This window comes from Syngnathoides biaculeatus, chromosome 5, assembly GCF_019802595.1.
Source record: "Syngnathoides biaculeatus isolate LvHL_M chromosome 5, ASM1980259v1, whole genome shotgun sequence".
NCBI classification, from domain to species: Eukaryota; Metazoa; Chordata; class Actinopteri; order Syngnathiformes; family Syngnathidae; genus Syngnathoides; species Syngnathoides biaculeatus.
The window spans coordinates 1,366,754-1,394,304 of NC_084644.1; the positions used below are offsets into that span (position 1 = coordinate 1,366,754).

A 27,551-nucleotide genomic window follows, 5' to 3' on the forward strand; every position below is an offset into this window, starting at 1 on the left:
TGTGCGAGGTGTGTTGACTTCTGTCATTGTCTTTTTTTTTTGGGTGGGGGGGGGTCGCGGATACTGTACAGGGAGTCCTCCAGTTAAGACGATCTCGACCTACGACGACATTTCGTCTGGCTAATGCTTGTCCGTGTTTGTGCGGCGGGGGCATTTTTGCGTTTTTCGCCCTCTTTTTTTGACATTGCTAATGCTAAAAATGCTAAAGGAAATCCATTACCATGGAAACGAAGCTCAAGATCATAAAAAGATTGGAGAAAGGCGAGACGACAACACCGCCGAGGCTGCAGTCGCTCGACCGTGGTGACAATTATTAAAGTGAGCGCATCTGACGAAGGGTTCCGTTGCTCTGTTGGATATTTAAAAAAAAAAAAAAAAGTACGTTTCTTTCGGCTTGTCCCGTCAGGTTTTTCCCAGCGGATGCCCGTCCTGATGCGACTTCTCTCAGGTAGCGGAGGCCCCGGCGGGATATGAACTCACAACCCCTGGTTTACTAAACCATCGCCCCAACCAATGAGCTATGTCGCTTCACTCATGTCATACACAATAATAATAATCACAAAACAAGGTTCTTTGAGGAATCCGCCCCTCAGCAGCAATTTCTAAGTACATCTTATTTCTAATTTTGTAATCAATTTTTTTTTTATCCAAAGTATTTTGATGTAAATTTTGACTTTAAAGTCGTTACTGTAGGAACAGATCTCCGTCGTAGATCGAGGACCTCCCTGTACTTCCTTAAAATAATTACAAATTAATGTTGAAACTGGTAGCGAGTTCAAATAAGATTAATGGCCAAAAAAAAAAAACCCCTCAACCTCGAAATAATGTCAGAAATCCCAAAATGCCGTTCAGTAAGGAAGGAAGCGGCACGACAGAAGAGATTCCAAACGCAAAGTCCAAATTCTATTTGGTGTTTCGCCTCAAATAATTTCACGTTTTAACGAAATGTGCTCGCAATTAATGGATTTCATAACGCAGCATGGAAAAAAAAGATGGCTGACTCATAAATCAACAAATGACTTGTTTGAAAGATGATTAAGAGAGCGGGAAAATGTCATCTAGTGTCTGGAATTCTCATTTATTGGCCAGACGCACTCGCGGGCGCACCCCTGGACAGCAGACCAGCAACCTTTAAATTACAATACATAAATAAAAAGCCGTTTGCGTATAAACAGGAGCTGATGTACACGTTCCAAAACGTTGGTGGCCTCAAAATGACATTTGATATCTTTGTGGCAATTTTTTTTTTTTTTTGCATCGCCGATCGGAACTGAATCCTCGACTTTTTGGGTACAACCTATTTACAAAGGCAAAAGAATTTGTCCTTTTTTTTTTTTTTTTTTTAACATTCATGTGCCATCAAATGAACGAAAACCATAAACGAGGCCTTTCCTCGAATTCCGAGTCCGACCCGGGCCGGGAGAAACCTCGGGCCGCTTTCGTCCGACCCGCCGTGCGATCCCGACAAATAATGGTCAATATATACATAAAGTAAATCATAAACCCTTGTTGGATCAGTTTAGAAATGTCAACCGGGCCTCTGTGAGTTCATCATAAAAAGTGAAGTGGGCCCATTTGGGGGGGGGGGGGGGGGTGTAAGTGCCCCACCCCTCAGTAATACTGGTTGCAGCTCTCAAAAAAAAAAAAAAAGCAACAAAGATCCTTGATGAAGCGACTTTGAGAGCTCTATTGAGAGGTGTTGTTTTTTTTTTTGGGTCGGGGGCAACAAATCCACAAACGAAGGAAAAGTTTTTGAATGAACGCATCAGTAAAGCGAAAAGAAGACGAGAAGAAGTTCCCGTCGCCGCCCTTTGGCTTATTCTTCGTCGGCGCTTTTGAACATGAGGATGGAGTTGTAGATCTTGAGGGCGGGGCCGAGCTTGATGGACAGGATCTTGACGATGTCCGATTGGGTGAGCAGCAGGAACGCCTCGCCGTCGATTTGCTGGACAAAACCGAGCGCGCGTATTAAATCATAAAGTCCGAAGACGTCTCGAAGCCGTTCGGGAATCTCACCTCGGTTTTAAAGGTGGCCGCGTGTTCTTTGCATCCCGGCAGGCCTTTGACAAAAGTGGCCACCTAAAAGAAGGAAAATTTGTAAAAAAAAAAAAATCAATAAGCCCATTACACGCGCTCCGGGAAAAAAAAAAAAAAAAATTCTACTCGCCCAATTTTTACGCTTGGATGTCGTATCCCATAATTAGAGCTGCTCCCCCCCACCCCACTCCCTTTTTTTTTTTTTTTTTTTTTTAACGCAGCTTCAAAATAAAGCTCGCCGTTTCCGGTCTGTCGCGTTTCAACAGCACAGGTGCAAAATGAAATAACAGTCAACGTTTCGAAAATGAATCAGAAAGGTATTCTGCCAAATGAGTGCGTGCGCTGCGTGACCTCGTCCGTGCTCCATCCCGCCACCCTCTTGGCGCTCAGGCCCAGGACTTCGGGCAGCAGCTGACAGTGCTTGTCCCAGCACAGCGCCACCCGGTGGGGGGGAGCGGCGGAGACGCCGGGCGAGAACACCGATTCGTGGAGGGCTTGCTGCAGGCTGAGCGAGTCCGGGGAGGCTGAGCACAGAACCCACAACCAAAAAGTTAGCCCACGCCTGCCTCGTCCAGCGAGTTCAAAAATATGTCAACGTCGGCATTTCTTTGCGCTTTTTCGGATGACGAGTGAAAAGCGAACCGGGGAGTCTCGTTTTTGATGCAAATTAATTTCCAAAACACTTTCACCATGCACCACTCGTGTCTTATTTTTGTCTAAATAGTATCAGTGGACAAGTTTTCGAACGAAAATCGGTATTCGAACCCACGACGATTTGTTATTGTGCTTTCGAACGCACCCTGGGGGGGGGGGGGGACGGAATCGATGTAACGTGCTCGATTGCACACGATGCAACCAGTTGACCCACACGCAGACGTCTCCCGGTAGTGACTTATATAATAATAATAATGTATAATTTCTTCAATGATTTAATTACATATAGTATTTAAACGATACATGTATTTCTACCATGCAGTGTATTATCAGTAAAAGATAAAAAAAAAAATGCTTAAAAAAAAAAAAAACTATTTTCTAGGCTTGGAACGGATTATTTTATTTTCCATTCATTGTGATGGGAAAAGGCGCTTCCGTTTTCGAACGATTCAGTTTTCAACGGGCCTCCCGGAACGGATTGTGTTCGAGAACCGAGCCGCCGCCGTATTAAGTTGTCGTCTCGGATGGATGTCGCGATCGTTGGTTCTGAGGCGCGCCGAAAGCGACTTTGTCCCAACTGTCGGGTCTGAAACGGGTCGCGACTGAGAATCTTAAATAGAAATGACGGCATTCAATATTTCCGACTCAAAACGACGTGTGGGGAAAGGCGACGTTTCAGAGTGTCGATTGCGACGTGGGACGGAATGCGGCCAAACCGAGAAAAGCCGTAGATTGCCAAAGACGGAAACGACCGTCAAAAAAAATCCAACATCTTCTTGCATAAAAATGTTTTTTCAAAAATTCATCTTAATGTGTGTGCTAATCTGTTGAGATTATCGGAGCCACCTCAGGATGGGCAAATCCTTGCTCGTGTACCGAGCATCTTCAAACGTGTTCCAAGGTTTTACGACGGCAGCATTTTGTCTAGTGATGAAAATGAGTTTTGCAAATATCAGAGCGCGTACTCGCCTTTCCCGTCCGCCGCTTCTTCTTTGACGCAGTGCACTTTCGGGTATTTGGAAGCGGGAGCAGACCTGACGGAACCACATCACAGGTTACCATTCTCTTCGTTCCATCACCTTGTTTTGCGTGTCGTCGTCTTGGGTCTCACCGTTTGAGCCTGGTCCCGTTGGAGTTCTGCTCGCCGGCCCCCCCCGGCGGTTCCCGCTGGCCGCCGCGGCCCGAGAGCTCGGCCTCCGCCGGTTTCCTAGCGACGGAGACAAACGGGCGTCAGGGCGCGAGCGAAGCGGAGAGGAACCCCCTCGGACGGACCTGGCGCAGGAGTCGTCGGCCGCCTCGGGCCGGTCCGGCGCCGTCTGCGAGGCGGCGTTGGAGTCGGGGCGTCGGCCGCGGGGGAGGGCCCCGCCCAGCGTGAGGGGTCGCTCCCCCCCCAGGCGGTCTGGGAGCAGGCTCTCTTTGTTCAGGTTCATCTCCGAGTAAGGACAGCTGACCTGGCTGCACGCACGTCGCGCACGTCCTTGAAACGACCGCGACGCTTGCAAACGTGAAAAGCGCGACGGACGCGTGACCCGGGGGCGACGGTTCGACTTCCCGACGCCCGAAACCTTTGAAAGAAGCGACTTGGAATATTGCCAAAGGGCTTCCTTTCCTTTCCAATTCTTTGCATTACAATTTCATAAACATTCTGCGAGGGAAGTTCAAAGTTCAAGGAGTGAGCATTCACAAAACATGTAGAGAAATTTAAAAAATTACAAAAAAAAAAAAAAAAAACTCCTCTAGTCAGAAAACCAAACGTTCCTGGATCTAAACCTGGTTTTGACCCATTTCAAGTCCTTCACTTAAATCCATAAATAATAAAGGGTGTGATATTTCGTCACTCTGCATTTATGGATTGTTTAGCCTTTTTTTTTTTTTAAATTTTGTATCGTTATTCCACACAGAACGTCTTTGTATTTGTTGTCCTTTTAGATGATTTTTTTTTTTTTCCCTTCCCCTTGAAAAGCTTTTCGAACGCCGGAGCTCGAGCACAATTTCAAAGACGTTGAATCTTAATTTCGAAGGCTCGGAACATCTTTCGCTGAAACGGGTCGAGCGGCCAATCGTCGCAACGGAAATCCGAGCGGATGCGGCGGCGGTCGGTCGTGCGGCGTTTGCAAGCGTCGAGACCGCCGTCAAAACGGAGCGAGCGGGGAAAAGGTGAAGCGGACTGACGTGTAGTGCGTGCCGTAGCGAGGTCCTCTGATGTGACCGACCCCGTTGCATCCTGGGGTGGGGCATCCCTGTCCTGGGGGGCTCGCATCGTTAACACCTGACAACACACACATTGACTTGGAGTGGGGGGGTTAAGAACTGTTCACGAGGTTCAGAGTGTGAATTTCAGCTGGAGTTTGACTGAAGGCAGTTTTGCTTCGCCCGCCTCAAACGAACGACGCGCCGTTCGCAGCACCAATGAAGCGTCTCACCGTTGGGGTGCTGCAGAGAGTGGCCGGTCTTGTGACACCAGCCCACGGGATGCAGGTCGGGGCAGTCGGTCTCCACCCAGAAGTCGTATTCTGGATTCCAGCCGTCGAAATGGATCTGGAAAAGACGGGCCGGGCGGCGCTCAACGAGGGGGACGAGGCCGGCGGACGGTTTCGTACCTTCAGCCGGTGGTCGTCCGTGTCGGCCACCGTGGCCACGCGGATGAGGACGGGGTTCCTCTTGTCCACGGCTTCCACCTTCATCCCCACCTGGAAGCCGTGGGGGGGCCTCTGCGGGGATGGGGGCGAGCCGCCGTTAAGCGCGTCCCGCACTCACAATGAATTTATTATTCCCGTCGACATCAGTGTGGAGAACGCAAACAACCAACAAACGTTCCCGCCACTGATTTCACTTACAGACATCCATCCGTCCATTTTCTTTGCCGCTTATCCTCACGAGGGTGGCAGGAGAGCTGGAGCCTATCCCAGCTGTCATCGGGCAAGAGACGGGGTACACCCCGGACCGGTCGCCAGCCAATCGCAGGCCACATCGAGACAAACAACAGTCGCGCGCACACAATTACAGCGACGGGGCAATTTAGAGGGTCCAATTAATTTTGGGATGTGGGAGGAAGAAAGCCGAGTGCCCACCCGGAGAAATGCCACGCAGGCACGGGGAGAACATGCAAACTCCATGCAGGCGGGTCTGGGATCGAACCCGGGACCTCGGAACCGTGAGGCCGACGCTTTCCAGCTTGATCCACAGCGCCGCCCACTTACAGACAATAATTGGGAAAACATATGAACCTTGATGTCGCAATCTAGCGCTACGGGTCGAACAGCTAACACAATTCATTTGATCAAAATTTAAAAAAAAAAAAAAAAAATCCAGCGCCGGCCGACGGGAGGCGATTGTGAGCGCGCGCGAACGTACCGGCTTGAAAGCCCGGGCGGGCGCGGCCTGCGTGCTGGTCTCCTCCAGGTATTTCTCCCAGGAGAAACTTTTGGGTTGCTTGTATTCTGGGAAGAGCAGAGGACAACGTGGCGGCCGAAGGACGGCGCCGCTCACGGGTCAAACGTTCGACACGTGAAAGGAAAACAAATGGCAAAAAGCACAAAAGGGCGGGCGTGCATCAAAAGTTTTGCTCATGCAAATATCAGAAGCGCGCTCCGGTCCAGTTCTACGCCGCCCGCTGCAAAAACAATTTTTGATACGTTCTTCTCTTTGGACTGAGGGTTTTACGCACGCTCAAAACGATTTGAGTGAGTCGACGGGTCTTGCTTTAGAATTTCGGGCCCCAAAACAACAGCAAAACGAAACTATTTGGATATTCTCTCTTTTGCCACAAATTTTGAACGAACGGACATATTCCAACAAAATGAAAAGGTGTTCAGGTTATCGATCGCCGCGTTGAAAGCAAGTCAGCAGGCGGCAAAGAACATTTTCCACGCGTTACTTTGGGCTCGCAAAGCAAAGTAGTTGGTACTGACCCACGTGAGTCTTGGTCTGTGTCTTACCAGCTGGGGTGGTCAGCGCCAGGTCGGCGTCTTCGCAGTAGCCCACCGGGTGGATGTACGGACTGCTGGCGTCGCACCTTCGCGGCACAAAGAAATTCGAGTGTTGCGCCACCAGAACATTATTCGAATGTACGCAAAAAACGATTCTGCGACTGTCGAAACCTTTCAGGCAACTACCTGAAATCTTCCATCTTTTTTTTTTTTTTTGTGGTGGTGGGGTTGGGGGGGGGAGATACAAATATGTAATTAGAAACTTGAGAAATGCACCATAATTGTGATCATTTTGCGGCACTTGAGTTTCCGGTGACGAAGCGACGACGGGTCTTCGTCTACTGCACAAAGCACACGCTTGCTTGTTTTCACTCATTTCATGTTTGAAAATTCACGATGATCAATAAATCAATTAAAAATATATATATATCTCAATAAAAAGCAGTCAGCGCCATAAGGACAGAATGAAAAATCTGCCTAAAACGTGACGCAGCGTCACAAGTTGAAACGGGACATCAAATCTCGTCAGGATTGTGTCGAGGTTGCGTTTGTAACGCGGAAGAAAAATAATAATAATAATAATAAAAAAAAACATTCACAGACGAGACGATTAACTCATTTCTTTTTCGCGCTGATGATGTGGAGACGGCCCAAACAGACTTCTGCCAAAACAAAATGAAATCCATTTCAGTATCTTGTTGGAAGTTTGACACATTTCCGGACTTGAAATATTTCATCTTGCAAATCATTATCAGAATTCCGCACGGAATTTGTGACATTGCGAACGCCGACGTTCCGACATTTCCCCCTTTCGGCACGGCGCGCGGGCGCCACGACGGGCTCACCAGTAGTCGTACGTGTCGTCCCAGTTGTCGAAGTGAACCAGGAGTCGGTTGTCCACCACGGCCGCGATGGTGGCCACGCAGATCAGGGACGGGTTCTTCCGGTCCACCGCCTCCAGCTTCATGCCCGCCCGAAAACCGGACGGCGTCACCGACTGGAAGGGGGGACACGCGGGGGTTCAGCCAAAGGAGCCGGCGGGCGGCGGATGGCGACGGCGCCACTCACGGTGTTGAGGCTCTTGAAGAGGTGCTTGGGCGCCAGCTGGCCTCTGCAGTTCTTCACGTACGTGCTCCAGTTGAACTCTCCGTCCTTGCAACCTTCCAAAAACAAAACAAAAAACAAATGTTGGCAAAACTGAGCCGAAAAGAGGGACGCGCCGACCTGCGGGCGTCGAACTCGTGCCAACCTTTGGGCAACAATAATTTGTGGCCGTTCTTCTCGCACCAGCCCGCCGGTTTGAGATCCCACGAGTCGGCGTTGGCCCAGAAGTCGTAGCACTCGGGATAGCCGTCGAAGTGGAGCCTCACTCGGTAGCCTTGGATCTGCGGGGGAGGGGAGGGGGGGGGGGGTGAAGGGCGGCGCCGCCTTTTTCTTCTTCTTCTTCTTCTTCGTTGGTCCAAAATGTCGAAACGTACACACTGACACGCTTTTTGGCTTCCCCACCACCACCCCCCCGGGGCGGATAACCATCATTTTCAACCGAGAAAGACGATAATCGATATTTCAAGCCGAGATTCACTTCAAGAATTAGGGGAAAGATCATCATCGAAGTCGGAAATTGTACAAACTCCAACGCTTGACTTTCTTCAAATGCTTTTCAGCGCGCGGTTTTTTTCTGATTTGAAATGTGTTAAAAAAAAAAATGTTTTGTTTTCTCAATATCAACAACAGACATTTTTCTTTCTTTTTAGTCCAGGGAAGGCTCACCCTCGGCAGCAACTATGTTAAAGTTCAATGAAAACTTCATCCGTCCATCCATTTTCCGAGCCGCTCATCCTCACAAGGGTCGCGGGGAGTGCTGGAGCCTATCCCAGCTGTCAACAGGCAGGGGGCGGGGTTACGCCCTGGACCGGTCGCCAGCCAATCGCAGGGCACATGGAGACAGACAACCAGCCGCGCTCACAATCACACCTTGGGGCAATTTAGACTGTCCAATGAATGTTGCGTGTTTTTGGAATGTGGGAGGAAACCGGAGTGCTCAGAGAAAAGCCACACAGGTACGGGGAGAACATGCAAACTCCACACAGGCGGGGTCCGGGATTGAACCCGGGACCTCAGAACTGTGAGGCCAACGCGTTCCAGCTGCTCCACCGTGCCGCCCACGAAAACTTGAACAACAAAAAAACAGCTCCCAAAGGTTTTCTCGTTATTCGTGTGGGGTTACCTTCCTTACGCCCGTGCAAATAACGGATGCAGTATTAATATACTGTACCCGTATACGATATGTACCAGATTTGTGCAACCATAAGATGCACTTCAAAGTTTTACATTTTCTGTAAAGATGGTCTTATGCGCACAATTGTTGCGTGAAGCATACTTGAACACTGTTAGCATGAATGCTAGCACGTTTTAGTGCGTACATAAGCTAGCCGATGATAGCGCTCACAAGGCCGAGGAGAATACAAAAATCGATTTTTACATCTTTAAGCAGAAGAATATCCCACTTGGGCCGCGTACTGATGGCGTCGTACACACAGCAAACAGAGTAGCATTGCTAGCAAATGATAATAAAATCTCATAAAAATAGAACAGGAAATAATTGATGGGAACGTGCGCTGGCATCCTCCCAGCATGCTTTGCGGGACTAAGGACCCCCCTTCGTGGGTCGTCCCGGCTCAGCCGCCTACAACCTCATTCGTCAAAGCGACCAAACGCCTAAAATCATACTTCATAATAAGTCAGCATGTTAGGAAAACCTTTAGCATTAATCACTAATAATTTTACAGAAAACATTTTGCTTCAGTCCATCCACGCGTGCCAAAAACTGCAATTTAGATGCACAAAACTTTAAGGCAGACGTATTTGGAACTGAAAATAATGTACTGCTCTTGAAAATTAAACAAAATGGATGAATTATTGCTATTCCATTTCCTCCGTGAGAATAACAATTTCCCCCCCACGACGACGATGCAATGCCATGTTTTTTTTTTTCACCCTGCGGGCCAGATTGCACCTCCCAGCGGGTGGCTTTTGGCCCGCGGGCTGCACGTTTGACACCCCCTGCGCAACGAAGCCGCGCATCGCCCCGTCGCCCTCCGTAAACCCGCCAGCAACGGGGCCCAGATGACGTCGAGCGTGCGGCTCGGCCCGACGACGTCGGCCTTACCTCCGCCACGGTGAGCACGCAAAAGAGCGACGGGTGGGACGGGTCCAGGCCCTCCAGCTTCATCCCCACCTTGAAGCTGTTCCGGCTTTGAGGAAACGACTGATGCTGCGGGGGGGGGGGGGGGGGGGGCGCAAAAGGGTCGGTGGGCGTCCCGAGAAAGCCGAAAGACGCGCTTCTACCTCTTTGAAGAGCTTGACGGGGGCGGCGACGGCTCGCTCCTCCTCCAGGTAGGCCGGCCAGCTCCACGCTCGCTTCTTACTCAGCGAGGCTGCGGCTGAAGCGGTGGGGCCAAAGAAACGCAGCAGCTCAAGTCAAAGGATTTCACACCGGCCCCCCCACAAATATATTTCCAGTGGCGCTTGGGACGGGGAAAAGTTCGCCAGACGTGCAAACAAAGTCATACAAAGAACACGCCAACTGCTATTTCTTCAGTACTTTGGATAAAAGCCTTTTCTAAAAAAAAAAATCTAATCGATTTTGGCCCAATCCTCAAAGTTCCGGGTGGGCTTCTTTTATGAACGGCGAGTTTCAGTTCTTACCGTAGATTTGTGATCGGATTCAAGTCAGCTGATGAGTTTGCCCACTCATAGAAGCTTTTTTTTTTTTTTTTTTTTCTTTGGTCATACATTTCGGATCATTATCCTGCTGAAATGTCCACCCTGGTTTCATTATCATCGTCCTCGTGGACGGCAGCAGATGTTGGTAATTTTTCCCTGTCCTTCCTTCAGTCATGTGACGTTTACCAGTCCCATTTGATGGATAGCAGCCCCACCCACTCCATCATGTTCTCACCTCAAAACTTGAATGTTGCTTTGGTGGGTTTTTTTTTTTTTTTTGCTTGCCAACAGTCCAATTTTGCTGTCATCTACCCAGGCTATATATCCATCCATGCATTTTCTTAGCCGCTTATCCTCACGAGGGTCGCGGGAGTGCCGGAGCCTATCCCGGCGGTCAACGGGCAGGAGGCGGGCGGGGTACACCCAGAACCGGTTGCCAGCCAATCCCGGGGCACATAGAGACCAACAGCCGCACTCACAATCACACCTCGGGGCAATTCAGAGTGTCCAATTAATGTTGCATGTTTTTGGGATGTGGGAGGAAAGCGGAGTGCCCGCCTGGAAAAAACCCACGCAGACTGTATATTGTCCCAGTATTTAATGGCCGGCTCCAAATGTCTTTACATGATGTGTTTTCATTATGTTTTGTCTTGTCTGAAGAAGGAAAACGCTTTTGGGTCCACGTTGCGCCCTCAAGCCTCGGTTATAAAAACAATGAATGGATCTTGACGCAATTAAGACTAGCTTAGCGTTTGATTTCCGAGTACTGAAAGGGGAACTTGACGCTCCTTGACCTTGTTGCACAGAAACGTACCCAGTTTGGCCATCTTGGATCCTCTCCTGCCTTTGGTGGTTTTGGCTTTCTCCTGGCAAAAATGAAAAGAGGAAATCCGCGATGATGTTGTCGTCACGCTTGCCGGCGTGACGCTGGCGTGTGGCGCCCCCCCCCCCCCTCACCCCCCACTTACTTCCGGTTCCTCTTGGTTGTCTTCCTCCTCGTCGGCAGAATCCATATAGATTTTCCTCTTTTTACGCACACGTTTGCCCAAGGACTCGCCCTCGGGAGCGGGGCACTCCCGGGCCTCCGCGGGAGACGATCTGGACAGAAAAAAAAAAAATTTTAATCAACAGTAGTGGGGGTGGGGGGGGGTGTCACAGGTCAGCATGTGATTTGTACCTGCCGCTGGTGGGCTGGGCACAGTTGGCGCTGCAGAACTTCCCCTGTAGGAGGGCGTCCCGGGCAACGGGACCGCTGCAGGTTCTGCACTGAGCGAGCTCCCCGTTTGGACCAACTTCCACACTTGGACCGACTTCCACTTTGGGACATTCCAGAGTGGGCGTCTCCTCCAAAGACAGGACGACTGGACCTGAGGCAGCGGGAAAGAACGCCGACCTTGAACAGTGGGCCGAGGGCCCACCGAGCCGATTTTGGACAACCGGGATTGGTCGCCACCCAATCGCGGGGCACACGCAGACAAACGACCAATCACGTTGACATCGGTGCGTCACGCAGAGCGCAGGCGTCAAACTTAAGGCCGGGCGGGCCACATGGTTTCATGTGGCCCCCGAAAGCAAATACAAAATTGAAAAAAAAAATAATAGTTTTCATTGCCTTTTGTGATACAAGTCTCCCGTTTCAAATAAGTTCAATAAAAGTTGAACAGTTTTAGCTTCTTATTTCAAAAACGATTATCCAGCCATTCATAATAATATGAGGTGGCTAAAAAAAATTTGTTAAAAAAAGGATTATTAATCAATTCATGGGCAGAGTGGCAATTTTTTGCCTTATTGAGATAAAAGTCTCCTAACAGGCCACAATCACGGAAATAAATTCTTTTTCGTTTATGGTTAAGTTATATGATAACTCGAGGCAGCCATGTTGGGTGAGGAAGGAAAGGGAAATAACTCCTTGCTCACTTTGACCGATGAGTTATCCTCTCCTGATACCAAATTATGGCTTCAGATTAAAACACTTCAATATTTTGATATACTGAAGGATAGAATGCGTGAAAATCATGATGTCCCAAAAATGGGATGCTGCGCATGAATGAGTTATTCAATTACTCTTTCATCCAAACAATGAATCTGATTTTTTTTTAAAAAGTCAATATAAATTACCAACCCTTGAGTCCAAAAGGGGAAATTATTTCAAATTGACAGTGAAGAATGAATCATAAATTGATGATTATTTGCTTGGTCTGTAACACCAAAATTACTTCAAATGTTTTCCAAACTAAAAGCAGATGTCTTATTTTGATTTTTTTTTTTTAAAGAAAGAGATCATCAATCTGCTTTTATGGAGGGCGACAAATAATTTTAAGTTCAACGAAAAATGCCTGAAAGATTATTTGATTATCAAAATGGCTGATTATTTTGATAACCTATTCCATGATACGGATACGGAGAATTTATAACTCCAACGTGGTCTGCAACTAGAATTAAGACGACACCCCCAATTTAGAGTCTTCGGTTATATTGCGGCTGAAAAAACATAAACGGTACCTTTTCTCTGAGACGACGCCGGCTGAATATCGCCGGACGGCTCGGGTGCCGCTTTCGCCTGCGATTGGCTCTCCGGCGGAGGGGTGGGGCTGTGAGACGGCACCGGGTCCGAGGCGTCCTTTTTAGGCGCCGGCTGCTGGTGCCCTTTGACTTCCGCGTCCGTCACGATCTCAAGTGTGCCAAATTCTGTCATGCGGAACTGAAGGCGGCAAGCGAGACGAAAACGGACACCAGATTTAAAAAAAGAAATACAATCGAGCTTTGGATGAAAAGTGTGGTCTTGAAGACAAATGACTGACATGTTCTAATCTTCAAAGAAAAATGGCGCACGTGACCCGCTGAGCAGTTTCGAAAACTGACTTCAGAACAAATGAACGAGCTCAACATCCAATGAACGCGTTGCCGTACCCAAAACAAGATCAACTAAAGAGGAGCAAACTCGCCATGGGATTGATTAGAAAACATGTTGCACAATGAAAATTAAACAAAACAGGAAACATCCATCCATTTTCTTCGCTGCCTATCCTCACAAGGGTTGCAGGGAGCTCCGGAGCCTATCCCAGCCGTCAACGGGCAGGAGGCGGGATACACCTTGAACTGGTCGCCAGTCAATCGCAGGGCACAAGGAGACAACCAGCCGCAACAAACAATCACACTGACGGGGCAATTTAGAGTGTGCAATTCATGTTGCATGTTTTGGGGATGTGGGAGGAAACCGGAGTGCCCACCCGGAGGAAAACCTGCGCAGGCACGGACGGAGGAGAACACGCAAACTCCACACAGGCGGGTCTGGGATCGAACCCGGGACCTCGGAACTGTGGGGCCAACGCTTTACCAGCTGAACCACCGTGCCGACGCAACACTTATTCTAATTACATTCCGCAGGCCTCGAGACCGATTAGGCTAACTTTCATTGAGAAACTTTTCGTCGTTCTTTTGCCTGTCGAGAGGCCCGCCGTCAGGCCACCGTGGAAACTCGTGAAACTCATTTTCCGTACCCTGATGTCACTTCCTGGCAACGTGGCGATGCCATCCTTCCAGTCCAGAGCGCCCATCATGTCAAAGTCGGCAGCTTGCGAGGGGCCGTCGCTGGGTGGAGTGTCAGCCATTCCGGAGCCTTCGGAATTCCTTTCAACAAAAAAAAAAGAAGAAGAAGACAGCGCCGTGACTACATATCGACGTAAATAGCTCCGACTTTTGGTGGTGCGTTTTGAAAGGAGCTTGAGCGGCGAGCGGCGAGCGGCTCCCGATGCGAAGGACGTTCCGGGTGCACTTGTGAGCGGCGGTTCGCAACATCACCGCTTGATGGCGACCGCGAGCCGGCTCGCAGGATCCACCGTGCACTTGGATTGCACACAAAAACACTCACTCTAAGACTCTTTTTGCAGGCCAACTAGCGCGGAATTGTGTTGCCAAAGCGGCCCACGGGGGCGACCCGACACCCCGTTCAGTGGCCATCGCAAGAAAACCGGCGCAGGCTTCAAGTTTAGCACATAAATTCATCTTTTCCTCGTTTTAGCAGTATCTCTTAAAGAGGGCTCTTTGCTTTCACGCAAACTGCCGACGACCGGGTTTGTGGAACACTTTCCACGAGAACGCCCCTTTCCTCGCCCGCTGCCTCAACTTGCCCGGGTTTGAATCCCATTTCCACTGCGATATAACGTTTTCCTACTGACGCAGGGTCAAAGCTGGGAATTAAGATGTTTTCGTGCAGTCGGGTTGCCTCCACCTGGAGAAAAGTAACTAACGAGCCGCTGCGGTGTGCGTGGGTGAAGTTTGACCGAGTACGCGGCTGCTCGCGTTTTGTTTTGTTTTGCAAATTCCTGCCATAAATAAAAGTGGAAGCAAGAGCGCCCCGTGATTAGCATCGGTCTCGGTACAAAATGGCGGCGCAATTGCGGGGGTGCGGAGGGGGGGAGGCCAACTAACACCTTTGAAACTATGTCAATTACTCAAGTTACGCCAAAAAACAACACACACGAGACGGGCCGGCGCGTCGAACAAGGACCGACGGCCGCCGGGCAATTTCCCGGCGGCCTCTTGTCCGCCGCTCCGCGGATTTTTTTCACTTTGTTGTCACGGAATGTCAGCCCCGGCTCGGCTCGGCTAGCTTAGCTTAGCCCAGCGACAGCAAGCTAACTGGGAGCTAGCCTTAGCATTAGCATCGGCTGCGGATGCAGGCAAGCAGTCAGAAATAAGTTTCCAGCTAAATAACAGTCGCAAAGAGACCTCGGCGCAATTCCGCCCGTCAGCGTTTGGACGGACAATAACGCCGCCTCGCCGTCACCACCTTCGGCATTGTTGCCCGATTAAATTCATCAATAGAAACTTGAAAAACGATTATTCTCACCGTTTCGCAAACCGGAGTGGGGAGAATAACGCAAACTGTCGCCCGCGGGGTGAAACCGCACGAAATTTCATTCAAACAAAGCGCCTTCAACTTACGCCAAATTACCATCAGTCGACCTGATGTGTTTTTTTTCAACAAAAATGTGGAACTCACCTCGTTTCTCTTTTAACTCTTATTTGGAGCCGAGGAGGTTGCGCATGCGCGGAAGATGCGCTGCCCTTACAAGTTTGTGCTCGAGGAGGGAGTAAAAAAAAAAAAAAGTTCACTTTCCGATCATCTGTGGTCGATACGACACGCGCACGCGCTTCGAGCGGCGCGCGCCCGTGACACAGCCCGGCCGAGGAGTCACTTTGACCGGCGTCGTTCCACGCGAGCATCCGGTCGACCCGAGCGAGCTCATCGCGCACGCGAACCAAACGACGAACCCTCGGAGATGATTCGCACGCCGCCGCCGCCGCTGAATATTCATCGGCACGACAATGCATTGGAATCCGAACCTTACGATAACGCACGCGTGCGATGTTGCTCAGGTTCGATGTGTCATGCGGCGACTCGTGCACGGCACTTGTGAGCATGCGTGCGTGTCAATAACGGAGGGTTTGTTTGCGTGCGTGTTTCTTCATTGAAAAAAGTCGAGCAAAACAACAAGCACACGACAGTTGTACATCTCTTACGCAACGGTTCGGGCTCGGAACGTAAGCGGGGTGCAGCTCCGGCTCCGAAATGCGTCTCAAAAGGAGCGAATGAAGCCACTCGGCTGCTTTATTTTGGCTCGATGAGTTGGACGTGCCCCAAGCGGCGCAAGTCCAACTCATCCCCGTTGAACGTGCACGATCGTCCATAATGGCTGCTTCGTCGCTACGACGCCTTTCAGCTCGGAGCATTGCAACGGTGACCTGCTCGGCGTAAAAAAAAAAAAAAGAATCATAATAATGGCAAGAAAAACACACGTTGTCGCTGCATTCTGCGGTGGGAGCAAGTGCATGTTGTGAACAAAGGGCCGTGTTGCTTTTCTTTTTTTTTTTTTTTTCCTTCCTAGGGTGAGGTGAGTTCCTTTCGTACTGTGAAGAGGAGCGGGCGGATTTCGCCCGGTCGCTTCGCGCTTTGGCCTGCGGATGGCGCCGGAGGAGCGTCGAAGGGGAGCAGACGAGGAGGAGGAGGAGGAGGGCGACGATGAAGACGATCGAACGGATTAGACGCTTTGCGGTCTTGTGCTGAGCCGAAAACGCGAGCAAATGGCCTTCAAGAGCAAAGCGCTCGACTCCAAGGTAAACCAAAAGAGAGAGAGAGAGAAGCGCACGACACTTGTAGGCCAACCATTTAGGGCGCCGCTCAATGCACGTTGTGACGTAAATAGCTTGCGGCGGCGCAGGTTGCGCTTTCGACGCGGTCCAGATGCAGCCGAAGAGGATCCGATACATAATCGGGCTCCGTTTTGATTGACGTTGACACACGCGGAGACCTCTGGCCGATATTTCCGCGATCCACGCGTGTAAATATTACTCAAGTGTGATGCGTTTGATTGCACGCCCCAGTGTTGCGTTTCCCGAGCTTTATCCACAGGAGAAAACTCACCGGAAGGAGAAAAAAAATGGTATATACAGTAAACAGATTTACCCCAAAAATGTCATGACCCAATGTGAAATTTGGGCTTTTTAAAAAAAAAAAGAAAATTGAGCATGAAGCTGTTATGAATGGCAACAGGTGGATACAGTTTGCCATTTCATTCACTCGCGACCGCCGCCATTGTTAGCCGGACGTAGACGCAAGTGTAATAAAGCGGTAATAGTTTGAGACATTTGCAGTGAACTCGGGTCGTGTTACTTTATTTAGTTGGATGAGGCAAAATATGGCAAAAGCGCTTCTATTAGTATTCATATTTCTTTCTAATAAATAAGAAATGGCTCTGACGACGCTGTCCATTTTGTGGGCACTTCAACAGGGCTTAGTTTCACTTTTTTTTTTTTTTTTTTACAGAAGTGTCAAGTAGCACTGCACAGTAAACAAGTGTTAAAATCTCACGACTTATATACAATAAAATTACACCTTGAAGTGTCCGTGAGGTCAATTGTGTGGTACACAATAGTAAATAATACGCAAGGCAGTGGAGGAGAACCCGCGAGAGCATTTATTCCGACTCCTCTTCTAATATTCAAGAAATGAAACGGTGCGGAGATCTGCCCTGCGACCAGTTCGGGGCGCAGTCCGCCTTTCGCCCGAAGCTAGCTCGGATAGGCTCCGGCTTTCCCATAAACCCTGTGAGGATAAGCAGCTTGGATAATGGCATGACGACCGCAGAGGAGTTATTTATAAAAAGCTAATGTACAATACATTTTTTGGTGCCATATTTTTCCCCCAGAAATGTTATATGGCCTATTGGCACGGTGGGTAAACTGGAAAGCGTTGGCCTCGCACTTCTGAGGTTCTGGGTTCGATCCAAACCTGCCTGTGTGGAGTTTGCATGTTCTCCCCGTGCCTGCGTTGGTTTTCTCCGGGTGGGCACTCCGCTTTCCTCCCACATCCCAAAAACAAGCAACATTAATCGGAGACTCTAAATTGCCCATAGGTGTGATTGGTTGTCTGGCTCCATGTGCCCTGCGATTGGTTGCCGACCAGTTGAGGGTGTGCCCCGCCTCCTGCCCGTAAACAGCCGGGATAGGATCCCGCGAGCCTCGTGAGGATGAGCGGCTCAGAAAATGGATGGATGGGTGGTAATGTGGCCCTGGGAGAACATTATACAAACTAAAATGGCCGCCGATCAAAATAAGTTTAGCGATAAAACACGATAGTTGTTGATCTTGCTCACCTGAAGCGAAATCGTGTTTATACTTTTTGCATTTGTGTGATTTCAATCAAGCTCATAAAGAATTTGGCCGTTAAAGGAGCTCTCAACGCGCTTGAGGGTTCAACGCTGAGGCTTTTTCTGAGCTGACGAAGCGGCGCCAGGCCGCTAATTGCCCGCGGGTGCGATTCCCCGCCCCCATTTGTGGGTATCGCCGCTTGTGTCGTGCTAACTCCACGTTTGTGTGCGCCCGCCAGACGGTTTTCTTCAACCTGCTGCTGTGCCTGCTCGTCTTCTACGCCCTGTTTTACATGATCGGGAGCGTTTGTTTCGGTGCCTTCAGGTGAGAACAAGTCGTCACCGAAAAAAGTCGTGATTTTGTGTGAAGAATCACTTTTCATGTCATTCATAACTCTTGTCATTTGCCCTCATTTACTTTGTCTCCATAATGAGCAATATTCCGTGTATTTCTCGACCACAATCCGTTCCAGAAGGCAGTTCGAAAACCGAATCGATAATTCCCATTACAATGAATGGAAAAAGAAATAATGCGTTCCGAGCCTAAAAAAATTGGGCTTTTTAAACATTTTTCCTGATAATAAACTGCATAGTAGAAATACATGTATAGTTTAAATACTTTGTATGATAAAATGATTGCAGAAATATATTTATTTTTTGCTTTAAATGTATGCTTTAGTAGTCGAGTAGACTAGGCCGGGAGTGCCTTGCCATATGTGTTGCGACTCGGCCCCCAGGCAGGTAAACTTTTTTTTATTAACAAAAGTGTAGAATAACTTTAAACAACAATAATGGGGGGGGGGGAATATACATATATTTTTACAAAAAGTAACATACAAAAACATTAACTTGTAACTCGAGTTGACAAAATATTTGAAACAAAACAATAATGTAGAAATGCTAATGGAACAGAGCATTATTAAAGTTCACGAGAAAAAAGCAAAGCAAAACTTTCAACGACTGTATCAAATCTCTTTGGTGGGGGTGACTCTAGTGTCACTTCTTTGGAGCCGTGATTGGGGGTTAAAAGTCCTCAATAGGAAGAAAAAAACAGTCAGTAAACGGAGCTAGCGCGACGCGTCTGCGTACAGAGGCTGCGTTATACACAATAACAAAGCGCGTTGTGGGTCAGCTGGTCGGGCCGCGCGCGTCATGTTATTTCCGGGTTTTGTCGGGGGCGTCCGAATTTTCGTTGGCAAACAGAAGCGAAAAAAATCTCGAAATTCTCGTTCCAAAACCGATTTGCTCGAGAACGGAGACGTTCGAGAACCGAGTATTCGCCGTACACCTAAATTGTACCCATTAAAAAGGAAGTGAAATACTATTGTAAGCCACTGTAACATTTTTGCGCAGTTTCATCTTTAACACTCGCGCGCTTACGTGCAGTGTTGCCGGGGGAATACTTCAATTGTTCTGAAGTAGCCTGCGCTTAAAAGTTAAATACAACTCAACTGTATTTCAAAATGGACTCTAGTTGAAGAAGAATAAACACACAGTTGTGGATTGAAATGAAAAAGTTTTAACAGGCATGCATGTTTAGCTACAATGGGTTTTTTTACATTTTTTTTTGCGTAGCGTAGCATGAGAAGTAGCCCTTCCGCTAGTGCTACACACTGACAATAACTGGTCTGTAGTTGTAAAGTCGGAATTACAGTAAATATTTGCATGAAAAACACTTGCACACCACTCACTAGTTGCCCGAGCGGCATTTGTAACCGCAAAAATGTCATATTGACGGCAAATATTTGCACGGAAAAACACCTTTTTTAAGTCGGGGCAAAGTTAGCGCACCACCTCGCGGCACGTCGTGTGCTGTTCCTCACGGCCGTGAATGTCGTAATCCCAGTATGGCAATATTTGAATGAATGTTGTCCGTAGAGATGAAAGGAATTGAACGCTAACTGGGCTTACCTCCCAACGCAGGTTAGACGACTTTGACGGACGGATCCCCTTTGACTTCAAGACCAAGCCGGAGGACTCGGCGTCCAAGTACTTGGGTGAGCGCGTCCAAGGGGGCTGCCCGACGCGCTCCCCTGACGTTTTCTTTCTTTCTTTGTGTGCCAGTCAACCTGCTGTCCTTGGAGCTGACCTACTTCTGCAGCGGCTTGCTGTTTGCCGCCGTGGTCAAGAGGCGAGTGTGGGACTACGCGCTCACCGTCACTTGCCTGCACGTCTTCATCAGCAGCCTCGGTGAGCGGAGTCAGTCGTCTTTGGGTGCGAAGCGCGTCGCCCTCACGCTGTTTATGTTTCGCGCCGCAGTGATGCTGGAGTTTCCGCTGGCCTGGCGGTGGTGGTTGGCCTTAGGTGAGGTCGTACGCGACTCCCGTGTTCATTGGGAGTTTTTTTTGTAAAGTGCAGTCACCGTGTGTTGCCCCACAGGTAGTGGCTTGGTTCTGATGGTGTGCAACGGTCAGCTGATCGCTTACTTGGCCTGCCAGGATGACCAAAGCTACGTTACCTTCACCGTCTACTAAGTGAAGCGTTTGCCGACGCAAAAGCGTTCCCTTGGTTCGACAGCGCCGTGCAAAAGTTTTGGACCGCCGTTTGCATTTCTCGTTTTAGCAGTCCAACGGACCCTCGCATACGCACACTTGTTTCTTTGTTCTTTTTTAGGAGACAAACCGTTGAAAATAGTGCGACCGTTGACCCCCGACCAGATGACGACCAGCTCTTACCGCGCTAATCGCCAAAGGTCCGCCGGGTTGGGCTCCGGCTCACCCTCGACCCAAACGGAGGTAAACGCTCCAAAACGGCATCCGGCAAATTCGTCACGTTTCTCCCGCTCGTCGGCAGTTTTACGGTTTCTGCCTTACTTTGACGTCACCGATAACGCTTGGACGCACCACGAGGAGATGTTTCTGGATTTCTACTGTACGGAAATTCTTTTGACACTTTGGGAAGTTGTGAACGTAATAACGGGATGGCAAAGTTGTTTTTTTATGTTGGAAGAATTAAATGTGGCATAACTACTGGTACATTTTCTGATTTTTTTTTTTTTTTTTGCCTTGGCATACTGCTAAAATGAGCATTTCAAATATTATTGAATTGAAGATTTTCAGCTTTATTTCAGAGGTTTCCCAACAATAAGATATATTATCATTTAGAAATTACAGCCATATGTCAAAGGAACTTGGCCAGACCGCTAATTGCACTGACTTTTATTTTTTTCCGATTCATGAATTTCTTAAATTTGGACCCCCACACATTTGTGAACAAGTGGGGATATATGGCCACTTAGCATATTAGCATATTTGTGGTTTGTTCCCCACAAAGAAGAAACGAAAGAAAAGAAAAGCAAACAGGGCTGCACGGGGGATCAGGTGGAAAGCAGTTCTGAGGTCCCTGGTTCAATCCCGGACCCGCCAGTGTGGAGTGTGCATGTTCTCCCCGTCCCTGCGTGGCTTTTCTCCGAGTGGGCACTCCCGCTTTCCTCCCACATCCCAAAAAAATGCAACATTAATTGGACCGTCGGTGTGATTGTGAGTGCGGCTGTTTTGTCTCGATGTGCCCCGCCCCGCGATTGGCTGGCGACCAGTCCGGGGTGTACTCCGCTTCCTGTCCGTAGACAGCTGGGATTGGTTCCGGGACTCCCGTGACCCATGTGAGGATAAGAAAAAGCTAAGAAAATGGATGGATGGATGGATGAAAAGCAAACAGCTAATAGATGAATCTGGACCACAAAACCTTTTCGCACTCCACTTTTGTTTCAGCTGCGAGGGCGTGCAGACGGAACACGGTGTGGCCCGCAAATTCAAAACCGTTCGAGTCCAGAGCAGCGTCGCGGTGATGTCACAACATGAGACGAGCTGCCGGGGTCATTACAGAGCGCCGCAAAAGCCTCCCTGTTTGCAAGCACTTCCAAATACGGGCAAGCCAGCACCGGGGCACCGTCGCCCTTGCGCATTGCCCAGCAGCAACACCCAAAAAAAAAAAAAAAAAAAAAAAACAGCTTTGAGTGGACGGTTGTTTCAACGAATCAGCACACACGGTGATGAAAAGTGTTTAATTTTCAAGACACTACTTTTCAAGTCCACTCATTTACTAGACGACGGGTGAGCTGGAGCCTCCGCCAGCTGCCAGCTTGCCAGCTTGCCAGCCAATTACAAGCATTCAAAGTCCCGTTCAGGCAAGTGAACCACTACACTATCTGGGACAACAACACGTGGCCATTCACACAGATTCAGGTCGTAGAAAAAAACCAAATACTTTGTACAGTCCGCTCGTCTCAGGAGGCGTTCACGTAGGAGAAGCCGACGAAGGCTCGGGCGGCCCCGCCCTCTTGGCACCCGTCGCCGACGGAGGCCGGCACGGGCTGCAGCGTGAACTCGGGGTCGACGTAGCTGACGTCGCAAGGACTCGTCTGCGGGGAAAGGAGAGACCAGATGGAGACGGGGATCCGACAGATTGAGGACAGAGCCCGTCGGCCGGCGCGATTACCACATTGGGGACGAACGGGGGGGCCACTTTCTTGGCCAGCAGGTCGTCCCAGTCCACGTATGAAAAGAAGGGGTGCTCCCGCAGCTCCTCCTGGGCGACCCACAAAGATCCGCCTCGCCGTCACCATGCGGATTCGCAACGTTTTGCCGTCTTCCGCGCGCGTCCTTACCACGTCGCGGCGCTCCCCCAAGCGTCTGGAGACCTTCCTCTCCAGCAAGCCCCCCAACAGCGAGCGGGCCGCCTCGGACGTTCCGCTCCGGAGCCGGAGAGGCTCGTGGACTATCTTGGCAAACATCTCTGCTTTGCTGCGGCTGTAAAATGGAGGCTGCCACGCCAAACGGGGCAAAAAGAGGATTAGGAACATAAATGAAGCTCTCGAGACCGCATGTTGTTGGGGTTTTTGGGGTGGGGAATTCTCGCCGATTTGCAAGAGATTAAATTCCGGGAAGTCCGGTTCGGGACTCCTGCAAAAAGGCATTTGTGAAATTGGTGTTTGGGAGTAATTTCTTCCCACCTTCATTTTTGGCACATGGGATTTGAGTCTCGTGGTTCGGGACCCCGAAACATCTGTGACGGGGGTCCATTTAGTTTTTGATGGAATTCTGGCGCGTCGAAAATACATTTCATGGGAGATACTCGCGTCCACTAAATTTTGGGAGTTTTTGAGGATGGCGACAAACAACGAGGAGTTCAGGAAGACGGAAATCAAACGTTTGCGTGAGAAGAAAGGCAGAAAACGCCACTCACGTGCCCGTAAAGCATCTCGAAAAGGACGCTGCCGAGTCCCCACCAGTCCACGGCGGGACCGTACGCGTGACCCAGCAGCACCTCCGGCGCGAGGTACTCCGGCGTCCCGCAGAAGGTTTGCATGACCTCGCCCGCGGCCACGCCTTCTTTGCACAGTCCAAAGTCGGTCAGCTTCACGTGGCCCTCACAGTCCAGCAAAATGTTCTCCGGTTTCAGGTCCCTGACGAACAGACAAAAGCATCCGTTTTCTTAGCCGCTTATGCTCACGGGGGCCACAGGAGCGCTGGAGCCTATCCCAGCTGTCAAGGGGCAGGAGGCGGGGTACACCCTGGACTGCCCGCCAGCCAATCGCAGGTCACATCGAGGCAAACAATCACACTGAGGGGCAATTTAGAGTGTCCGATCAATGTTGCATTTTTGGGGGATGTGGAAGGAAACCGGAGTGTCCACCTGGAGAAAAACCACGCAGGTACATGCAACCTCCACACAGACGGGTCCGGGATCGAACCGGGGACCTCAGAACTGTGAGCTGATCCACCGTGCGACCTTTCACACGACATTTCAAAGTTTCCTGTTCTGACGCGGCAGCAGAAGGCAACTTTGCCGTTCTTTTTCCACGTCGGCGACGTCACGCGCCGCCGCGAACGTTCACCTGTAGACGACGTCTAACGAGTGGAGGTAGCCCAGCGCCATGGAAATCTCCGCGGCGTAAAAAGCGGCCCTGCTCTCGGGGAAGGAGCCCTCGTTCTGGAGGTGGTAGAAAAGCTGAAAGTGGCAAGAAGGAAGAAGCGGCTGTCGGCGCCTTGGAAGGAAAAACAAAACAACCGCGGGCGGTTTTGGCATTTGTTTACCTCGCCTCCGTTAACGTAGTCCACAACAAAGTAGAGCAAGTTTGGGGTCTGGAACGCGAAGCGGAGTCCCACCAGGAAAGGATGTTGGAGGCCTTTGAGCAGGACGCTCCTCTCAACCATCACGTGCTGCTGCTACGGGTGCGGTCAGAACCGCGTCAAAACGGACTGCAGACGCGGGTATAAAAAGTCTACGCACCCCCTCGCTCAAATGTCAGGTTTTCGGTGACGGCCGTGCACATCGGTCCCCTCGGCGGCTCAATTCGCGAAAAGAAAACATCTTCGGTCAAAATGAACCTGGCATTTGAAGAGGGGTGTGTAGACTTTTTCAAGTCAATTGAAGGCGGTTTACCTCTTTCCTCATGACGATGGTCTGTTTGTGTAAGACTTTCACGGCGTAGCAGCCGCCATCTTTTCTGTGTTTGGCCAGTAGCACCTGAATGAAAGGATCCGGAAAAATTGCGCAAAACAAAATCAAAAACATAAAGCAAGAGAAAGAGAAAGAGAAAGAGAAAACGCTACCTTTCCAAAACTCCCTTTGCCGATGACTTTGAGGTAATCAAAGTCAGACGGTTTCATCCTGGCAGACAAAGGAAGAAAAGTTACTTTTATCGACTTTGCCTTTACATATCGCAATGGAAAATAAAGAAACCCAAAATGTATTTTTGATTTTGTACATGTTTTTTTTTTCTTTTCATGTAAAAAGCTGGTATCAGAATGCTCCTTTCACTGCATTTGTTTCCCCACCCGGGAGAGTCGCGTTCTCATCCTTTGTGAGCTTGTCTTTAATTGCCAATTTTTTCTATTTTTCTCTTTGTGATTTTTTTTTTCCCCATGACCTCCACGTTGAACTGTCGCGAGTTTAAAAAAAAAAAAAATCAAAATTTGCGCGCACCGAAACGTTCACATCCGCCCCGTTGTGTTTATTTCCTCTATACTGCACTTAGGAGGTTGGCGGCACGGTGGCTCAGCCACTCATGAGGTCCTGGGTTCGATCCCCGCGCCTGCGTTTGCTTTTCTCCGGGTGTGCACTCCAGTTTCCGCCCACATCCCCAAAACGTACAACTTCAACTGTACGCTCTAAATGGGCCCAAGACGCGATTGTGAGCGCGGCTGGTTGTCTCGATCTGCCCTGCGATTGGCTGGCGACCAGTTCAGGGTGTGCCCCGCCTCCTGCCCGTTGACAGCTGGTACGGATAGCTTTCCAATGACGCCATCTTGTGTGTCAGAACACAGGTGATAAGCGTGAAGTTTTTTTTCTATCGTTAATTGATCTGATTGCTCTAAGTAGTGGTGACGTCATTGGAAACCGATCCGTAGGCTCCGGCGCTCACCACGACCCTCGTGAGGATAAGCGGCAAAGAAAATGGATGTACTTAGGTAGGGGCTTTTTGTATTTGTATGCGGCACACTTGCGGGCCGCGTAAGATTTATCGCTGGAACTTTTTTTTTTTTTTTTTTTGCGGCTCATTCGGCGGAATGCTAAATACAGTCGAATAGTCCAAATTTTACGGTATTGACGTCCAGAGAAAAATGATACTCACCGGGAGGTTTGAGACTTGAGTGAGCCCTGAGGAGACGGCAAATACGACAAAGGTCAAGAAGTCATCTTTTGAATGGTTTCCTGTCAACGCCACGCCGCCTTACATTTTCTTTGCTCACCGCGGTTCCTCTTCCGCTTCCGTCTCGCAGCTTTTCCCACTTTTTGCTCCGAGGCCGACGGATCCTGCAAGCGTCCTCCTGGCTTCAAGTGAGAGAGGCGAGGGTCATAATCATTTTTCCCGATATGGATTCTCATCTTGTGGCGACTTACTGCTGGCAAAGCGGCTGATAGGGGGCAACTTTGTGCAGCAGCTCCCTGAAGAGAAATTTCCTCCCCTTGAGCAGAGCTGCAAGACCTTGCGTTAGTTACATGACAATTAATACAAAGAAAAATTAAAAATGTCGCAAAGAACATGGCAGAAACAGGAAATAAAAGAGCTTCAGAAATTATCAGGCACTCACACGATGAATATGAAATCGTGCATTTATAGGTTCAATTTTAAGTTTTGATAAAGTTTCACGAATGGGCGTCATTTTTATGTATTGCGACCAAAACGAGGCAAACGTCGTCGCAGCGTTTTCATGAACTCCACGCAAAAAGCACTTTCTGTTTTTTTTTTGTTTTTTTTTTTTTTCTTTTTAGCGATTTAATATTGTAGACGTAGCAAAGTTCGCGACAATCTTGCTAGCATGTGACGTCATTAAGCTCGTTACCTGCGAAAAACGACGCGAGCCTCCTCATTTCGGCGCAGGTCATCGCTCGGCCGCGCGTCCTCGTCATGCGGGCGAAACCTTCGTGCAGCAAACGATCCGGACTGCAGTCCGACGAACCGGAGCGACCCCCCCCGCCTCCTCCTCCTTTTTTTTTTTTTTTTTTTTTTGCAGACTAGTGCTGCGTTCGCGGACACTCGGAATTAAAGGTCGTTAAAGGTCGCATTTAACTGAGTGTCCATATTTTCACGGACATATAACTTATCATAGATTCAATCTAAAAGATTTCTTGGATCTGTTCGGAGAAGATTGTTTTGCTTGGTTGTTTTTTTTTTTTTTGTATGCCCACTTAAATGCATCATTCGTCATCATCAGATTCCAGTGTTTCACAGTGTAGTTATTAATTAAAGGCGGAAGGAAGGAAGGAAGGAAAGAAAAATATTGCTTCCTTGCTAGAAAGTGACGTGAATTGAAAAGTCAAAATAGAACTTGCAAAATACATAAATGGACACCGTAGGAGGGTCCAATTTGTATCCAAAGCAAAAGGGCGCTCACACTCGTGTGGATTGTTTCTGTTTTCGAATGATGGCTCCTGTATCGAGCGTGTACTTGAACCCATTTCCTGATCTTAGGTCATCATTGTAAATTCCTCCAACAAATCAAAATAATCGTTTATGCCCACGAACAGCACTGGAAAAAAAAAATAATAAAAAATCAGGGTCCACCGGTGACCCTTGGCTGTTTCACTGAAATTCAAGCGACTAAATATAGTTAATAGGTCACGACCGAGTGTGGCGGCATTCGACGACCGCGGACGAGCCGTCTTGTGTTCGCGCGGCCGTCGCATGCCGAAGACGCCGCCGGGCGTGGCGCAATCGCCGCAGCTCGCCGAGATTTACGGGAGACTGGAAGCGCTCTCGACTTGTTTACGGCGTGAGGCTCAGGGCGGGCCGCGCATTTGCCACCCCGGTCGTCTTCTGAAATATTTCCGTTTGATGGGCTGAATTGCATAACTGCACTTTAATGACCACCTGCGATCACATGACGGGCGAAAATAGCGCGAGTTGCTATTCCGGGTCGGGCACAGTCGGTGAGGACAGTCCACAACAAGTCAAGTCTTTTTTTTTTTACGAGGGAAGATTGTGCTCTTTTCCCCTCATGACGATGAGGCGTGGACTGGATCACGGAAAAAGACAGTACATGCGGCACATTCTGTGGAGGAAATGACGTGTTTTTTGAGCTTGCTAAAAAAAGTGATATTTCCATGA

General features: G+C 49.3%; 3 protein-coding genes across 24 annotated transcripts; 1 reads left to right on the plus strand and 2 right to left on the minus strand.

Annotated features, from left to right (window-relative positions):
- Positions 1-54: 54 nt before the first annotated feature.
- On the minus strand, positions 55-16,009 carry l3mbtl1b (L3MBTL histone methyl-lysine binding protein 1b). 11 transcript variants are annotated; one of them, XM_061820750.1, is made up of 22 exons: positions 15,352-15,686; positions 13,847-13,976; positions 12,849-13,047; positions 11,524-11,713; positions 11,315-11,444; positions 11,161-11,212; positions 9,969-10,057; positions 9,790-9,894; positions 7,870-8,005; positions 7,689-7,780; positions 7,466-7,617; positions 6,603-6,706; positions 6,046-6,131; positions 5,292-5,402; positions 5,115-5,229; positions 4,864-4,960; positions 3,964-4,146; positions 3,803-3,898; positions 3,661-3,725; positions 2,389-2,561; positions 2,017-2,079; positions 55-1,945 (listed from the first exon to the last, which is right to left on the minus strand). In XM_061820750.1, exons 1-22 carry the CDS (start codon positions 15,681-15,683, stop codon positions 1,817-1,819), a joined length of 2,829 nt encoding a protein of 942 aa, XP_061676734.1. In that variant the 5' UTR covers positions 15,684-15,686; the 3' UTR covers positions 55-1,816. The 11 variants fall into 11 exon arrangements, with proteins under 11 accessions (XP_061676734.1, XP_061676737.1, XP_061676741.1 ...); XM_061820753.1 differs by lacking the exon at positions 15,352-15,686 and adding an exon at positions 14,044-14,209 and having other exon boundaries at positions 58-1,945; positions 9,969-10,063; XM_061820757.1 differs by lacking the exon at positions 15,352-15,686 and adding an exon at positions 15,873-16,009 and having other exon boundaries at positions 62-1,945; positions 9,969-10,063.
- Positions 16,010-16,026: 17 nt separating this feature from the next.
- Positions 16,027-21,917, plus strand: LOC133501201 (putative transmembrane protein 244). 6 transcript variants are annotated; one of them, XM_061820776.1, is made up of 6 exons: positions 16,027-16,089; positions 16,238-16,466; positions 18,238-18,323; positions 19,922-19,995; positions 20,063-20,302; positions 20,378-21,264. In XM_061820776.1, the coding sequence occupies exons 2-6, from the start codon at positions 16,434-16,436 to the stop codon at positions 20,470-20,472; spliced, it is 528 nt and encodes a 175-aa protein (XP_061676760.1). In that variant the 5' UTR covers positions 16,027-16,089; positions 16,238-16,433; the 3' UTR covers positions 20,473-21,264. The 6 variants fall into 6 exon arrangements, 4 of the variants coding, with proteins under 4 accessions (XP_061676760.1, XP_061676764.1, XP_061676762.1 ...); XM_061820780.1 differs by lacking the exon at positions 16,027-16,089 and adding an exon at positions 18,056-18,162 and having other exon boundaries at positions 16,251-16,466; positions 20,378-21,268; XM_061820778.1 differs by lacking the exon at positions 16,027-16,089 and having other exon boundaries at positions 16,253-16,466; positions 20,378-20,506; positions 20,612-21,272.
- Positions 21,918-21,948: 31 nt separating this feature from the next.
- sgk2b (serum/glucocorticoid regulated kinase 2b) lies at positions 21,949-27,501 on the minus strand. Of its 7 annotated transcripts, none has more exons than XM_061820772.1 (12): positions 26,287-27,490; positions 25,844-25,928; positions 25,678-25,774; positions 25,575-25,600; positions 24,553-24,610; positions 24,383-24,466; positions 24,034-24,165; positions 23,835-23,947; positions 23,183-23,402; positions 22,605-22,760; positions 22,436-22,525; positions 22,079-22,358 (listed from the first exon to the last, which is right to left on the minus strand). In XM_061820772.1, exons 1-12 carry the CDS (start codon positions 26,351-26,353, stop codon positions 22,224-22,226), a joined length of 1,263 nt encoding a protein of 420 aa, XP_061676756.1. In that variant the 5' UTR covers positions 26,354-27,490; the 3' UTR covers positions 22,079-22,223. The 7 variants fall into 7 exon arrangements, with proteins under 7 accessions (XP_061676753.1, XP_061676751.1, XP_061676752.1 ...); XM_061820774.1 differs by having other exon boundaries at positions 25,844-25,919; positions 26,287-27,488; XM_061820769.1 differs by having other exon boundaries at positions 21,949-22,358; positions 22,436-22,760; positions 25,693-25,774; positions 26,287-27,501.
- Between the last annotated feature and the right edge of the window lie 50 nt (positions 27,502-27,551).

Bases quoted from the DNA above. Each gene is read 5' to 3' on its own strand.
- l3mbtl1b (XM_061820749.1), bottom strand. From the start codon at position 15,683: ATGCATTGTCGTGCCGATGAATATTCAGCGGCGGCGGCGGCGTGCGAA. The intron at 11,445-11,523 runs GTACAAATCACA...TTTTCTGTCCAG, and splicing joins GCCCAGCCCACCAGCGGCAG to ATCGTCTCCCGCGGAGGCCC. The intron at 5,403-6,045 runs GTACGTTCGCGC...CCATCCCCGCAG, and splicing joins CCGCCCGGGCTTTCAAGCCG to AGGCCCCCCCACGGCTTCCA.
- sgk2b (XM_061820767.1), bottom strand. From the start codon at position 26,353: ATGACGAGGACGCGCGGCCGAGCGATGACCTGCGCCGAAATGAGGAGG. The intron at 24,611-25,574 runs GTGAGTATCATT...TTTGTCTGCCAG, and splicing joins CTCAAGTCTCAAACCTCCCG to GATGAAACCGTCTGACTTTG. The intron at 23,948-24,033 runs GTAAACAAATGC...TGCCACTTTCAG, and splicing joins ACTACGTTAACGGAGGCGAG to CTTTTCTACCACCTCCAGAA.
- LOC133501201 (XM_061820776.1), top strand. From the start codon at position 16,434: ATGGCCTTCAAGAGCAAAGCGCTCGACTCCAAG. The intron at 18,324-19,921 runs GTGAGAACAAGT...CTCCCAACGCAG, and splicing joins GTTTGTTTCGGTGCCTTCAG to GTTAGACGACTTTGACGGAC. The intron at 20,303-20,377 runs GTGAGGTCGTAC...GTTGCCCCACAG, and splicing joins GCGGTGGTGGTTGGCCTTAG to GTAGTGGCTTGGTTCTGATG.